Here is a 17871-nt window from a genome sequence, read left to right on the forward strand (position 1 = left end):
TAGCAAGTTCCTTCCATTTTAAGAAATTTTTCATGTGAGTTAAACTAGTCTCATGTCTATGTAAAGTTGTACTACATTTCTCCAATCGTTATGACCTTCTACAAGACTCAGTAGGTGATTCAGTTGATTCAGTAGGTGCGACAAGTTTGCAACAAAAGCAAAAAACAGAATTTAAAGTTTCAGAATAAATGATCCATGTTCTTGGCATGAGCTCCTGTTTTCCATTTTTCTATTATAATACATGTCGTCAAATTTACGACCATATGTATCTCTGCGATATATATTTTTCTTTTGAACAGGCCCCATTTCATTTAAAACAACTCATAATTTTTCATCATTATTTCCATATTCACCTGGATCTTCTAAATTTACAAAGACTAACAATGTGCTAGTTTCGTGGTCAACTACAACTAAATCTTGTTGTAGTTGACTAAATCCTAACTATGTTTCACTTAAACCATGTTCAATTATCTTGTTCAATAGTACTTTCATGCAAACTGGATGATGTGCACGGTTCTTCAACTCTGATTTCTAATGTATCGAGTTGGTTACAATCTGCATCAGAATATTTTAATATTTTGACAAATTTATTACGAGCCCCAGTTTGTTTCTTAATATCTGCTTCTTTCGCAGCATGATGCTTATGATTTTGTGCACCAGATAACTTTTTTTTAAATTTTTGATTCCATTTCTATTTTATACCCACAAGAAATTATTACACGATATGACACAGAGATGAAATAATCGGCCCCACGGCACTACTGTCAGTAGCCTACTGAGATGCATACCATATGACTGGTTATCTAGCAACAAATGTTTTGTATGAAAATTTGTTTCTGCGCATAAAAGCCGTTCACCGTTTCACTTTAGTTAGACTACAGTAGACACAACATTCTGCAGGCAAGCATTTAGCCTGTTCTCGCTGCAAAATTGTAAACAGCCGGCTGATCAAAGAGACGGCAATATACATTTCTTTTAATTTTTATTTGGTGCATCTGGCTTTATTTATTTTAATATTGATCATTCTAAGAATTCTAAGAAGGCCTGTGACTAGTGGTGTGCCACAAGGATCTGTTCTTGGACCACTGCTGTTTAATTTGCTCATTAATGATATAGGAAAGGATCTGAGAGGAACAGTTCATTTGTTTGCGGATGATGCAAAGTTGGGTAGGGCAATAGTGAATGCAGATGATGTCAAAATTTTGCAGGATGATTTCGATAGATTGGAGGCTGGGCTAAGGAGAATGGATGTCAATTTAATGTGGCAAAATGTAAGGTTTTGCATTTTGGGGTGAAAAGAGTAGCAGCAGTTTACTACGTTGGTTTAACTGTACTCCAGGAAATTGATGAGGCACGAGATTTAGAAGTGTTGGTGAAGTGAAGTTTACGGGGCACATTGCAAAAGTGGCCAAATCAGCTCATCAAATCACTTGGTAAGATGGATAATCTTGCTTTTGCTGAAGAATACGTTGACAAGTAGAGACAAGGATGTTATTGTTCCTCTGTATCGAGCCTTGATAAGCATCTCGACTACTGTGCCCAGATTTGGTTACCTAGGTTTCCTCTTGATGGGGAGGAGGTGGAGAGGATCCAGAGGTGAGTGACCAAGATGATAGCATGTCTGTGGAACGAACCTGATGAGAACAGGTTGAGGATTTGTGGGTTGCAAAAATTGGTTGAGGCGGAGGAGGGGAGATATGATTGAGACATTCAAATTACTGAAGGGTTTCTATAAAATTAATTCAGAAGATATTTTTGAGAACAGGGCTGTTTGTGGGAGGACTAAGGGACATCCATGGAAGCTGGGCAAGAGTATGGTTAGTAGGGTGTTAGAGCTGGGTTCTTTACTTTTAGACTGGTGAATGAGTGGAATGGGCTGCCAGTGGTGGGTGCTGTGACAGTGAATGAGTTTAAGGTGAGGTATGATAGATACTGTATGAATGTTGAATTGTTGTGATGCACATGATTTGGGGCCTCCCTCGATGAGTCTAAGGACTCCCTGGAGTTGCCCGTAATAATAATAATAATAAGCTGATATTTAAGTTGCAGCACATGGGTTTAGATGTCAGGTTAGTCAGCTGGATTTGGGATTGGCTATCAGATAAGTATCAGCGAGTTGTGTATCAGGAAGCAGTATCAAGGAGGAAAGGCTATAAGTGGGGTCCCACGGGACCTAGTACTGAGATCTGTATTGCTTAATATTTATATCCATGACATTGCCAATAGATTGCAGTGGGGGGGGGGGATATTCACTTGTTTGTAGATGATGTGAAGCTGTGAAGGATTATTAGTAATAGTGCAGATGTGGTAGCCCTGCATGCAGTGGTGGCCCGTGAAGTTTTAAATCGGGGTGCTGCCTATACAAAATAATTTAAAAAAAATTTTTTTCCTAATTAGTAACCAATTTATTAATAAATAAATCTTCAGATTTATTTATTAATAAATTGATTACTGATTAGGAAAAAAAGAATTTTTTAAAAATTATTTTGTATAGGCAGCACCCCCATTTAAAACTTCACGAGCCGTCACTGCCTGCAAGAGAACTTGAATCAACTGGAGAGATGGACAAATGAATGGGGATAAGTTTAATGCAGCTAAATGTGAAGTCTTGAAGTTTGGGATACATCAATGGGAAGCTGCATACTCTATTGGAGGAAGTGGGGTAGGCAAGGGATCTGGGGGTAACGATTGATAGAAACCTGAAATGCTGACCTGCAGAGATAAGAGTTATCGTTCCATTGTATAAGACCCTGATCAGACCACACTATTGTTCTTAAATTTGGTCCTCAGGATTTGAAGGGGATAAATTAACTGTGGAAAGGGTACAGAATTGGATGACAAAGATGGTTTCAGGACTTTACAATGTTAGTTATGAGGATTGGTTGAGGAAATGTAGACTGCAGAGTTTGTTAGATAGGAGAAGTGATATGATAGAGACTTTTAAACTGCTGAGACGTAGTTGCAGGGTTGACACTGGGGAGTTGTTTCGTTTCATGGAATAGGGGGAAGGAGCAAGGATGAGGGGCCAACCTTAGTTAGAAGTTATGAAAGGAAATTGTGAGCAAGAGGGTGGGGAGTGGTTTCTTTGCATGGAGGGTGGTTGAACCTTGGAATGCATTGCCTGATAGGGTGGTGAGAGCATGAACAGTCAATGAGTTCAAGGAGTGGTATGAGAGACTTTGTGTTTTCTAGGATGGGCCTCCCATGATGAGTCTTGTTACTACATGGAGGCCTGAATAATAATAATAATAATATCATCATGCCATTATTCATATTGTCTCAGTGTCAGCTGCACACTACATGGCCTTGAATGCTGAAGATAAAAGAGAATAATAATGATATCATTATTATTCTCTTTTATCTTTTCCTCCTTGAGTGAGCATAATTCCTCTGCTGTCATTAACACTATCCCTTTCTCAATCCTTGTTTTACTTTACTGTTTTGGGAGATTTTATGTCCTTTCATTTTTTTGCCTGTCTCTTTGTTATCCTTAGTTAACTAAAAGTTTCATATAATCCAATTCACCTTTAAATATAGTATCACTACGAAATTAAAGTTCTTCATTCTGTTACAATTTACCTTACACACAAATACATAAATAAAATATAAATGATAATGCTTGCTTGAGATGATATATGACTGTTTAAGTGATTCCTTCTCTTTTGGAAGATAGAAAATTACAGTAATAATCCTTGCAGAAGATAGGCTCATGTGTGTGTGTGTGTAGCTCAGTTGGTATCAGTTAAAAGGCATCACTGATACCAACTGTGTAGTTCAGTTAATATCAGTGATGCCTTTTAACCAGAAAGACTGCTTTGAATCCAGTCTGAGATGCAAAGAATCTTTATAAGGACTTTCAACTGAAAATGTGTTAGATGATAGTCTCATGTGGCTGTTCTACAGTTTTTTTTTTCTACTCAGAATTCAGATTTTTCATCCCATAGAACAAGCAAACTGGCCAGAAGAACACAGAGTTTACGCATATATATTATTTTGCTTCTTCCTGTGGGATGAAAATTCTGAGTTTTGAGAAGAAAAACTACAACCTCCATGTGAGACCAGCTAACATATTTTCAGTTGCAAGTCCTTAATAAAGATTATTTACATCTTATACTGGATTCAAACCTGAGTCTTTCCAGTTAAAAGGCATCATTGATATCGAGTGAGCTAGAAAGTTATGCTTCTGAAATTAAGACAAACTTAGACTTAGAAAGTGGTTTGAAGCAGTATTTTGGTAGTAGAAGCCCTAAGATAAAGACATTAGCAGCACATTACCTCCCTGTTTAAAGAAATCAACATCAGACCTCATTCCTGAATCAGGAAGATAAATAAGGTGAACATTAAATGAATGAGTAACATACTTAAGCTGCATAAAAAAGGAAATACTGTGGAAGGGAATATAAGGAAAATGCAATGATCAGATTGTTCAAGAACAGTACAAAGGTGCAGGATAGAAGAGATATCAGCATGATAAGAAGGCAAAATCAGATTGAGATAGAATTAAATACGCATTATTCCCCCTATATCAACCAAGCGAAAGAACTCCCCAGTGTCAACTCTGTAACCACCTCTCAACAGTTTAAAAGTCTCAATCATATCACCTCTCCTTCTTCTATTCACCAAACTCTGCAGTCCACATTCCCTCAACCGATCCTCATAACTATCATCATACAGTCAAACTATCTTTGTTATCCGACTTTGTACCCTTTCCACAGTCAATTTATCCCCTTCAAATCCTGGGGACCAAATCTGAGAACAATAGTCTAAGTGTGGTCTGATCAGGGTCTTATACAATGAAATGATAACTGTTTTATGTTTTATCTCTGCAGGTCAGTGTCCTTAATTATTGCAGCAATCCTCTGTGTTACCTTCACCACCTTTGCAATGTGTCCCCTAAATTTCAGGTTTCTATCAATCATCAACCCCAGATCTCTTATTCCCCCTATTTCCTCCAGTATAACTCCTCTCATAGAGAATGCAGTGTCCCATCGGTTTCCCAAACTTCAAGACCATACATTTTGCTGCATTAAACTGATACCCCCATTCATTTGCCCATCTATTTAGCTTATTCAAATCCTCTTGCAGGGCTGCTGCATCTACACTATTACTAATAATCCTTCCTAGCTTCGCATCATCCGCAAACAACTGAATATCCCCTTGCAATCCACTGACAATGTCATTGATATAAAGGTTAAACAATATAGGTCCCAGTACTGAGTCCTGTGGGACCCCACTTGTAACCCTCTGCGTCCTTGAAATTGCCCCATCATACACAACTCTCTGATACCTATCAGAAGCCAATCCTGAATCCAGTTGACCAATCTGACATCCAGACCCATGTGCTGCAACTTGAATATCAGCTTATCATGTGGCACCCTGTCAAATGCCTTCGCTACGTCTAAGTAAATGGCAGTATATGCCTTTCCCTCATCTAATGCTCTTGTAACTTTATCATAAAAGACTAGCATATTGCTAAAACAAGAGCGCCCCTTCACAAATCCATGTTGACTCTCACAGATAACATTACCCTCATCTGCCCAATGCTGTGTACAGTCCTTCACTACTTTCTCCAAGATCTTACTTAATACTGATGACACACAAACTGGCCTATAATTAGACACTCCCAGTCTGCTATCGCCCTTATGCAATGGCACTATCTTACCTTCCTTCCATTCCATAGGCACCTTTCCTGCAGCCAGACTTTCGTTGAAAAGCCAGGTCAAAGGCACTGTCAGTTCTCTAGCACATTCTATCAAAACTCGTGGTGAAATACCATCCAGTCCCACAGCTTTACTGACATGCAGAGTACTCAGTATTTGAAACACACTCTCCTCCTGTACCTCTAAACCTCGAACCTGCCCAATTCCTCTAGCATTAAAACTGACTCCTCCAGGATGAAATACTCCAATAAAGTGTTCATTGAACAATTCCACTATGTCCTCTGCATCAGTCACTCTATTCCCATTTTTATCCCACAACATCATTCTTCGACAGTCATTTCTTCTCCTACTGGCCACATATCTAAAAAATTCCCTAGGATTTTCTTTGGATCATAATGCTAATCTCCTCTCGTATTCCAGTTTCATCTTCCTTACCATACTAGTCACTCTTCTGGCCTGTGTCTTATACTCTTCACCTGTCTCCTTATATCTCTTCCACAGCCTCTTTTTCGCATGCAATTCCTGTTTAATATTGTTTGTCATCCACTTTACTCCAAAATGTGGCTTCTTGTTCACTCGTGGTATGCAACTTACCATTGCTGCTAATAAATACTCTTTCATAATTTCCCACGCACTAATGGTATCCCAGCCTTCCAATTCCTCCCTCCATGAAACTTCCCCAAGTTGACGTCTTAGACTATTATAATCACCTGTCTTATAATTCCACATACGTTCCCTTGTCTTTGATACTCCTGCATGTCTATTCATTTTCCAAGTCAAAACCATATGGTCACTCTCTCCAACTGGTGGAAGAGATGTCATCTCAGTTATAATCAACTCTCTGATGCTATGACCAAATCCAAAACTCTTGAACCTCTTGTTCCCTCTATTACATGTTGCCTAAGACATTGGTTCCCTCAAGAATTCTAGAAATTCAATTACCTTATTGCTACATGCATCTTCCTCTCCCCAATTTATACTGCTGTAGTTAAAATCTCCCATAACAATCATTTTTCTTGCACTTGCCAAACTCAACTGTCTAAACATTTCCTGGTCCCCACCCTCTGTACTCCTGGGTCTGTAGCAACACCCCACTAAATATCCTGTCTTGCCCACCTCTACCTCACACCATATGCTTTCAAAATCATTAGTACCACTGCCTTCCAAAGTCTCCACTCTTAGAGGACATAGGTCTTCACTTATCATAAGCAGTATTCCACCAACACGCTTTCCCTTCCTATCCTGCCGAAAAATGCTGTAACCAGCGACTTCTATTCCTGTCATTATATCCTCTTCTGTCAACCATGTCTCAGTGATCCCAATAATTTTTGTATCCAGGCTGATGCTATCTGCACCACCAATTCCTCTCCTTTATTCCTCCTTTATTTAAAGAGTTCAGCTTGAGAGACATCTTGCAGTGTAGTGTCTCTGAAATGTATTCTTTACATGAGTAGACTTTGGTTTGAAAGTGAGAATGTGCAGTAAATGTTTTGAGAACACATGCCAGAAGTGTTAGCAGGTCCAGTCCAGAGTGAGAGTGAAACAGGAGATGACAGAACCTGCATGAAAATGTAGTTGGCAGAGAGAGATTAAAAGTGACTAACATAAGATTGATAGCATGGATGATGTGAAAAAAAAAGGAGTTAGTTGTAATGAGAGAGAGAGAAAAAGAATGCTTACATGGAATCCTTCACAGCAGAAAGCTTGATAGACTGCAGAAACATCTGTGAGTGGAAGAGAAAGAATGAAGAGGTGCCAAATAATCTGTATGTTAATTATATTAGGAATGATTTGAAGGAGAATATCCATGCTTTTTAATGCGACTCCTGCCCATATGAAGGTTGTAAATTTATGAACATTAGTACTATTGGTGGCTAAAGGATTTTTTCTATTTTTATATATTATATATATATATACAAGGGTGGTCTGAAAAGAAGTTCACAGCCTCAACTGTGGCAACACTATTGGCAAGATTTTTTTTTAACTTGGTACATCTGTCATAAGCTTCCATGTGAAATTGCAAGTCATTCTATCAAATAGTTTGTTTTATACAGGTATCTGAAGCAAATGCTTTTTGTCTGTCTTTTGTTGTCTATATCCCTTGAAATGGATAAAATTCAGTATCATGCAGTTATAAAATTCTTTGTAAAAGAAAGTTTCACGCCAAAAGAAATTCATTTGAAGTTCATAAATGTTTATGGGCACTCTTCTCCTTCATTTTCGACAATTAAGAAATGGGCTGTCGTGTTAGGCTATAGTGTAACAATACCAGAAATCATTGATCAAGTGCACGATAAGGTATTGAATGATCGGCGAGTCAAAGTGTGTGAAATTGCTGAGACCATAGGCATTTCAAAAGAACATATAGGATATATTTTCCATGAAGAATTGCAAATGAAAAAGCTTTGCACAAAATGGGTACCGTGCCTGCTTACAGCGGATCAAAAACGCACTTACACGAAAATATCTGAACAGTGCTTGGAGCATTTTAACAAGAATAAAACTGATTTTGTGCATCAATTTATTACTATGGATGAGACTTGGATTCACCACTACACACCAGAATCCAAAAATCAGTCAAAACAGTGGACAGAAGCCAGTTGTTCAGTGCCTAATAAGACAAAGTCGGTTCCATCAGCAGGAAAGGTCATGGCATCAGTGTTTTGGGATGCTAAGGGCATTTTGTTTATTAATTATCTTGAAAAGGGTAAAACAATAACCGGAGAATATTATTCCGATCTTTTAACCATACTAACAAAAAAATTTGTGAGAAAAGACCTGGTTTGTGGGAAAAAAAAAATCATCTTTCATCAGTACAATGCACCTGCCCACAAAAGGGTTTTGGCAATAGGAAAATTAAGGGATCTGCACTATGAATTTTGGAACATCCACACTATTCCCAAAATTTGGCTTCCTCTGACTTCTATCTCTTCCCAGAACTAAAACTCTTCCTCACTGGTCAGCATTTTTCTTTGAATCAAGAGGTTGATTGCAGCTGTAGAGAGGTATTTTGCAGATCTTACTGAGAACCACTACAGGGAGGATAATGTTGCTGGAGCATCGCTGGAATAAATGCATTAGTCTTAAGGGAGATTATGTTGAAAAATGAAAATAATTCTGAAATTATAAATTAGTTTTTTCATTGTTAAGTCAAGAACTTTTCAGATCACCCGTGTGTGTGTGTGTGTGTGTGTGTGTGTTTTACATAATCTGGAAATCCTGCTCTAGAGACCTCCAATAAAGCAGAGTGGCTGTCTCATTCTAGGTGATGAAATTCATCTCCCACTTAAAGATAATCACAAACGCTCATGCCCACAGTGTGATATGAACATGCAGCCTGTTGTAGAAAGTATTTTTAACTTGGGTATAGTTATGTTAAAGATACCAAGTAATTTTAAACCTGGTTTTACTCCATTTTTTCCAAGTAAGCAAACAGACAAATGTCAAGTTTGAGCCTGCAATTTATGCAGGACTAGCTGATCCCACAGGTAGTGCAAGACCAAGGCAACTCGTGGTAAAGGTGGAGCAAGCTCTGATCACTAATCTTAATATTTACCCTTAATGCCAAAACACATCTCCAAGAAGGGGATGTATGATGTTTTGTATTAAAGGCAAGGGGCCACTACCCAGACCGGTTTCGACCTTTATTGAGGTCTCATCAGTGGGAGCCAGGCTAGAAATAGAAATACCAAGATTTAGTAATACAGAGCTTGTAAGTATTTTACCAAAACAAGTTACCATAAGGTGTTATAACCTTATTAAATAAAAATCTCAGGAGGAGATATAGATGTAGAAAGTATTTTTAACTTGGGTATAGTCATGTTAAAGATACCAAGTAATTTTAAACCTGGTTTTACTCCATTTTTTCCAAGTAAGCAAACAGACAAATGTCTGTTTGCTTTCTACATCTATATCTCCTCCTGAGATTTTTATTTAATAAGGTTATAACACCTTATGGTAACTTGTTTTGGTAAAATACTTACAAGCTCTGTATTACTAAATCTTGGTATTTCTATTTCTTGCCTGGCTCCCACTGATGAGACCTCAATAAAGGTCGAAACCGGTCTGGGTAGTGGCCCCTTGCCTTTAATAATACAAAACATCATACATCCCCTTCTTGGAGATGTGTTTTGGCATTAAGGGTAAATATTAAGATTAGTGATCAGAACTTGCTCCACCTTTACCACGAGTTGCCTTGGTCTTGCACTACCTGTGGGATCAGCTAGTCCTGCATAAATTGCAGGCGCAAACTGGACATTTGTCTGTTTGCTTACTTGGAAAAAATGGAGTAAAACCAGGTTTAAAATTACTTGGTATCTTTAACATGCAGCCCGTTGGTTGGAGAGTGGATACACTAACCACTTAGCCAAACCAGGTTTTTAACCTGAACTACAGGGAACAGTAATAAACAAAATCAATTTAGAGGTCCTGGAAAGGAGTTGAGTAAATCTGCATAATTTGAAAAAGATAATTAAAAAGAAAAAATAAGATAAAAAGAAACCCTGCTCTAGAGACCTCCAATAAAGTAGAGTGGTTGTCTTATAGTAGGTGGTGAAATTCATCTCCCACTTAAAGATAATCGCAAACACTCATGCCCATAATGGGATATGAACATGCAGCCTGTTGGTTGGAGATTATATACACTAACCACTTAGCCAATCCAGGTTTTTAACCTGAACTGCAGGGAACAATAATAAACAAAATCAATTTAGAGGTCCTGGAAAGGAGTTGAGTAAATCTGCATCATTTGAAAAAGATAATTGTTGGAAATTTAGTGTTGTAAAGTGTTTTATGCATTTTGGATTTAACGAGTTATAAGATATACACACTCATGGGATTATTCTGCAAGAAAACAATGCAACATCTTGGGTGATTAGAGCTTTAATGTTATATTTTTTCATTACTTTATCGAAGAGTGCTGTTTTTTTTTAAATTGGATATAGCAACAATTTTGTAGTGTTTTTGATGTTATTATTATTATTATTATTATCATCAACACCTGACCTCCATGGAGTCAGAGACTCATCATGGGAGGTACTCATTATTGCATACAATGCTCATCCAACCGCATCTTAAACTGATTCAATGTGTCCACATCCACAACATACTCAGGCAATGCATTCCACTCACCAACCACCCTCCATGCAAAGAACCTGCTTCTCACTCCTTTACTCACACCCTCCTTATACAGTTTCCAGCAATGGCCTCTTGTTCTACTTCCTTCTTCAATTCTATGAAAAATCTCTTCCATGTCTACCTGATAACAATCCCTGACCAGTTTATATGTCTCAATCATATATCCCCCCCCCCTCTTCCTCCTATTCACGAGGCTCTGCAACTTACATTCCCTCAATCTGTCCTCATACTCCACATTCCAAAGACCACTGACTACCTTTGTGAATCTTCTCTATACCCTTTCCAATTTATCCTCGTCACCATGAAAACCCAGCGACCAAATCTGTGCACAATAATTCATATGAGACCTGATCAAGGCCTTATTCAATGGAATCATAATCTTCCTATTTCTGCATGTCGGGGTTCTCCACATCATTGCCATTATTCGATGTGATGTCTTCACAACTTGTGCAATGTGGCCCCTGAATTTCAGGTCCCTGTCCACCATCACACCCAGATCTCTCATCTCCTCCTCTACTTCTGTTAAAGTTTCCCCACCAAGTGTATACTTGGCATCCCATCGTTGCTTACCAAATCTCAAAACCTTACGCTTGGCAACATTGAACTGACAGTTCCACTTACCTGCCCATTCATGCAATCTATTCAAGTCCTCTTGTAAGTCAATAGCATCTGCTTGACTCTGCATTGATCTCTCCCAGTTTTGCATCATCTGCAAACAGCTGGATATCACTAGTTAAACCCAACCCAATATCATTAACATACAAATTGAAACAATGGCCCCAAAACTGACCCCTGCAGCACACCACTAGTCACCTTTCTTTTTCGGGATACTGCCTCCCCATCTACAACTTTCTGATACCTATCCGACAGCCATTCACTGATCCAACACAGAAGTCTGTTATCCAATCCCATCTGTTTCAATTTATTTAAGAGCTTGTCATGTGGCAGTCTATCAAAAGCATCTGCAAAATCTAAGTACACCACTGTATATGCATCTCCTCTGTCCAAGGTATTTGTCATCTTGTTATAGTACATAAGTAAGTTAGTGAAGCATAATCTCCCCTTAATAAACCCATGCTGATAACCACAGAGAATACTGCTGTTATCAACCCATTTCTGTATACTACTTCTCACCAATCTCTCCAGGACCTTGACCACAACTCCAGATATACAGACCGGTCTATAATTTGAAGCTACAGCCTTATCACTGCCTTTATGCAGTGGAACAATTTTACCCTCCTTCTGCTCCCTTGGAACCTGTGCTATTGCAAAACTCTTGTTAAACAGGAATGCCAATGCTGCAGCCAGTTCCCTGGAACATTCTCTTAAGATGTGTGGTGATATTTCATCAAATCCTATCGCCTTATTAACATCAAGTTATTTATTTCCTCAAATATCTCCTGCTCACTCACAATTAAGCTATTCTCTCCTATGTCCTCTTAAGTTCCTCATGATTCCAGCCTGATCAGGATGAAAAACATTTATAAATTGATCACTGAATACCTCAACAATGTCTTCTGCAGCAGTTACCATTCTACCACTTTCATCCCTTAACTTCATCTTTCCATGATCATTCTTCCTTCTACTTGCCACATATCTAAAAACTCTCTAGGGTTTTTCTTAGCCTGATTTGCCAATTTCTGCTCATACTCTACTTTTGTTTTCCTTACTAACTGAGTCACTCTGCTGGCTTGTTCTTTATATTCTTTGTGTGACTGATTACCATTATTCATCTTGTACTTTCTCCAAAGGACTTTCTTTTTCCAGATTTCATGCTTAAACTCCATCCATTTTACACCAACCTTAATCAGCCTTTTGGCCTTTGGGATACATTCGTTCATTGATGCTGTTATGTATTTCTTTGTAAATTCCCATGCAGCATTTATTTCCTTACTGCTCAATTCCTCACTCCATGTTTAGCTCGAAGTTGTCTCCTGAGCTTGTCATAATCACCAGCCTTATAATTCCACATATATCCTTTCCTCACAAAAGCATGCATATGACTAGCCACAACACAAGTGATTAATTCATGATCAATTTCACCAATTGGAGGAAAATGTGAAACCCCTCTAACAATTACATCCTCTGACGAAATGATGAGATCTAGAACTCTTGATCCTCGCATGCCTTTCTTTACATGCTGCCTGAGATAGTTATCTCTTAATAACTCGAGAAATTCACTTTCCTTATTCCCAAATGCTGTATTTTCATTCCGATCTATACCACCATAATTAAAATCACCCATAATAATTATCCTTCCTTTGTTCACTAATCCAAGTTGTTTATACATTTCTTCATCACCACCTTCCACATTCCCAGGCCTATAGCAACATTCAACTAAATATGTCTTCCTCTCAATCTCCACGTTACACCACACTGCCTCATAACCATTGCCACTCTTTCCCTCTTTCATGTTAAACATGAAAGTGGGAAATTTGTTTAACAAATATTTTTAGTTTAAGTTATTTACATGGAGCTTATATATTAAGAGCAGTAAGAATTCTTAAAAATGGTAACTGTAAATAAGTAATAACATGAAAAGTTTCATCTTGAAGATAGAGTTTTATATTAGACTTTATATTTAATGACATATCTAGTGTGCATGCACTGTGAAAGTTGTTTTATATATGCATCAGAAATGTGAAAGAAACTGGCTGTGAGGATGAATGAAAAGTATTATTGAATGCATGAAACGAATGGATGCCTTCAATAAAAATATAGGAACTCCATGATGTTCTGCAAATGTACATTCAATCAGTAAATTAAACAAATTCTAAAGCCTTAACTGACTGACTGTTTTGTTCAATTATAAGATCAAAGTGATTATTAAATTTACAACAAGCTGCTTTTATATACAGAAGTATAATAGCTATCAAAAGGAAAATTGTTTCGCTAATGGTTTTTTTATTGATTGAAATATAGACCTACAAGGTAAAACTGTGAATATAATTCAGGTTCGGATAATCGTTGTGGGCTCTGCTAGTGCACTGGAAGAAAAACTCATGCCTTCGTTTTTGAAGAATGGAAGTTAATTTCTCATGAAACTTATTAAAACTACTAGGAAAGTTTACTGCTTCAATCAAGTGCTGTATTACAGAGCACAAGTAGGCCCTGCATTTTATTTTGAAGTTCTGCTGTTACTTCAGCAATTACTGGTTTCTGCAATATAGTGCATGTATATTTATTTAACTATCTATATAGATTTATAGATAGATAGATGCATGAAGACACACACATAATATATATAAGTGTGTGTGTGTGTTTTCTTTGCTAACCACTATTGACAAAAAATATAATATATGCTACTTATGCTACTGACCTCTGGCAACTTTGACCAGTTAAATGACTTGAGTGGAGTTGATGGCTGTGGAATGTTCTTCTTTAGCACCCTTGATGATGAACTATTGCTGGTTCTAGTAGGTAATGAGAGAAGTGGAGGAGGACCACCTGTACGATATCAGCATTGTTCAATATGATAATAGTTTTCTAATGAAATAACTAAGCATCAATTTTGTGAACATGAATTATTCAAAGAGTACAAAATATCACTGTATTAATTTATTATTTTTGTATGACAGTTGCACACAGCAAGTTGGAAACCTATAGCAGATTAGAAATATGGATGGGCTAATAGGAACACTGTTCAAGAGAGAGAGAGAGACCAAAAGTGGAATTTTCTCAGTCATTTCAGGCCTTCATTAAGCAAGGGTGTAGTGGTGGTGGTCTCACAATAGATGATGAAAAACATCTGTTTTCTTAAGACATTTAGAAACATGTATGCTATGTTGGGATTCAACCAGGCATGCTGATAATTGGTATAAACAACTTTGCATAGAATTTTCTAATTTTAATTCAAGATGATTTTAATTGTGCTGTATGCTCATTTATTGCCACAGCCTAGTAAGAGCACTCAATAATGTCTAGAATTTTGCTAATTTAAGCCACATTGTGTTACAAAATTAGACAGGCTACACTTTTAGTTAGTAGACATGATATTATTATTATTATTATTATTATTCCACCCTCCATGGAGTTATCAGACTCATCATGAGAGGTTCATTCAACTGACAACATATTTAACATATTGAATCTTAAAATCCTCAACACACTCTGCATTAACAACATATTCTGGTAATGCATTCCATTCATTGACAGTTCTCCATGTAAAGAATCTACTCCTCACAGCCTTCTTCACCACACACTTATACAACTTCCAGGGATGACCTCTGGTTTGTTCTCTCTAATCTTCTCTTTTTATAATCCTCCTCTGGATTAATTCAGTAAACTCCCCCAGCTTAAACATCTCTATCATATCACCACTTTTCCTCCTATCCACCAAGCTCTGCAATCCACATTTCTTCAACCACTCACTCTCTCTCTCCATAGCCAGCATTTTGGAGTTCTGATCTTGTCTTAGTCACTCTTCTCTGGAACCTTTCCAATGTTTCTAGATTACATTGAAAACCTAGTCACAACCACCTCTTTCTCCCTAAATGTTAGAGTACTTCGCATTCTATATAATAACAACAACAGCATTCTATGAAATATACTGGGCCTGTTAATTTCCATTTCACATCATGCAGATTCAAAATGTACTATTAATTTCCACAATTTGTGGACACAGTTCCTCACCAACCATTAACAGCACTCCCTTTCCTGTTTTCACATTCCTAACCTTCTTGAGAATTATATATCCTTCCATTTCTATTCCTGGCATTACATCATCTTCAGACAACCAATATACCGAGTATCTTTGGGCATACTGACTTAATCAATGTGACAAATTCAGCTCTCTTATTTCAAATACTCTTTACATTTGTATACTAACACAACCATCCCTGTGTCTCTGAGGCCATTCTACCAGCACCAATATTCTGTATTCTAGATTCAAGATCCAGATCAAGAGTCAGGATCAGATTTTCAATCTGATCCTGACTTTTATTGCCATTCATATCAGTTTCATCCTCACCTTTATGCATTCCATCACCTTGTCCTGCTGCAGTCACATCTTCACCTTTGTATCCATCTTCCTCCCATCATATAACTAGTTTAAATGTACTATTCTGCTTCACCAATACCCTTAGATCATTAACTACATTGACTTCTTGATTCTGTGCCTTCTCAGCAATCAATAGCCTTTCTAAATGTCCAACACCAAACCTTTCACATGCAATTCATCAACTTTAAACCATTCCAACTTTCCTTCAAATTCACTCCAAAGATTCACAAGCTTAAACCCTCTTTGCTTCACACAGCTTAGCCATCTTGCTATTCATAACAATCAGTGTATAATAAAAGTGTAATGAATGTGCAAGCATCTGAGAATCAGATGCTTGCACATTCATTACACTTTTATTATACTGCTTCTGTAACTCATATTTAGTATTGGAATCCTTATTTATTGAACAATTCATATTTTTGTTTCCTTTGGAATATAGGAACATAAATGCTGAAATTATATGCTGCCACAAGTTCACTCTAAATAAATGAATGAAATTTAATGAAATTTGGAAGTAAAGATTCACTTAAGAAGATATTTATGTGTTTCAGTTTTGATTTCAGGGATTCAGATATTGTTTAACTTTGTGAAACTACTTTGTAAATGTGTTTTAAATTATTAATCTAAAAACTAACTTTAGATTAATCATTTCTTACCTTGACTTGAAAGATCTAAAAACAACTCTCTACATATGTTGTTATTGTGAAAATAAAACAAATTGAACACATAGTATGATATTAGATAAAAATCACATTTTACTAAAATGTGATTTTTTATCATACTTCCTATAAGATTCCATGTCAAACTGGCACTTTGTTTTCATGAATGAGTAAAAACTTCTATGCAGGAAAGAGGGGAAGTAAAATTTTATATTTCTTCCAGCAATAAGCAGACCAGTGCTTGCTTGAACATGGACTATTTGTTGAAAGTTTTTCCACTTTGTTATACTATAAATTATTAAAGATACCAAGAAATTATATACTTGGTTTAATCCTTTATCCAAGTGTGAGCAAACAAAGTTTGTGCCTGAAGTATTTTCAGGACTGGGGCAGAGCAACTCGTGGTAAAGGTGACATGACTTCACAACACTTGCCTTGGTATCCCATAATGCAAAGCACATCTCCTTGCAGACATGTATAATGCTATGCATTAAGGGAAGGGTCACTACCCAGACTGGTATCGACTTTTATTGAGGTCTCATCAGTGGGAGCCAGACCCAGAGGTGAGACCAAGGTTGAAGTAATCCGGAGTATTTGCTTACACTTGGATAAAGGATTAAACCAAGTACAGTGATACCCCGAAGTTACGCAGTAGGTGGGACCAACAAAAAGTACGTAAGTCGAATTCGCGTAACTTGGGGTATAATTTTGCATGTAATTTATATATACAAGCATACATATTTGTTAATTGGGACCAATGGTTTACAAAAACACCTATATTTTTTAAGAAATATAAACATAATTGTAGTTTTTTGTACATAAAAAAAAAAGAAAGTTATTTCGATGTCAATGGTTTCATAAAATCTAATAGATTCGTCTGATGGCATAATGTCTTTTTCTTGTCACGCAAAATTTCTTCATAGCAAGCCAATGATTTTTTTATTCCTTGCCTTGTGGCTACACTTCGTTCCTCGTTAGAATCTATGCCCTCCAAAATCTGTAAACCTTTCTTAATTAATTTGCAATTGTCATGTGCTTTTGTGGTAGAACTGGATCTGAGGTTTCAGTCTCTTCAGTAGTGCTTTGCTCATCGATTGTATGCTCCTTGTTATGTGAGTCTAACAGCTCGCTGACATCTTCACTGTCGACTTCTAAATCTAATTGTCTGGCAAGGTTGACAACTTCTTCTATTGTCTCAGCAACTTGATCAGTTTCTGGCAACATTTCCGTTTCGTATTTAAAAAAGGATGGACAAAGTTTTTTCCAGACACCATTCAAGGTTTTTGGAAAATTTCACCCCAAGAATCTCCGATAATCCTTACAGCATCTAAAACATTAAACTGTTTCCAAAACTCTTTAACAGACAGGTGCTCATTTTGTCTCATAGCTTCATTCAGACTTGCAAACGAACACCGTG

General features: G+C 37.2%; 1 protein-coding gene across 1 annotated transcript in view; it reads right to left on the reverse strand.

Moving 5' to 3' along the window:
• Positions 1–17871, reverse strand: part of LOC150102751 (disheveled-associated activator of morphogenesis 1-like) — a 527894-nt gene that overhangs the window by 146977 nt on the left and 363046 nt on the right. The window contains exon 15 of the mRNA XM_090398621.1: positions 14116–14243. Coding sequence (XP_090254747.1) covers positions 14116–14243 — 128 coding nt within the window. The remainder of the gene's footprint in view (positions 1–14115; positions 14244–17871) is intronic.

The sequence above is a fragment of the Typopeltis vanoorti genome, chromosome 10 (genome assembly GCF_054136105.1).
Source record: "Typopeltis vanoorti isolate ZY-2024b chromosome 10, IOZ_Tvanoo_1.0, whole genome shotgun sequence".
NCBI classification, from domain to species: domain Eukaryota; kingdom Metazoa; phylum Arthropoda; class Arachnida; order Uropygi; family Thelyphonidae; genus Typopeltis; species Typopeltis vanoorti.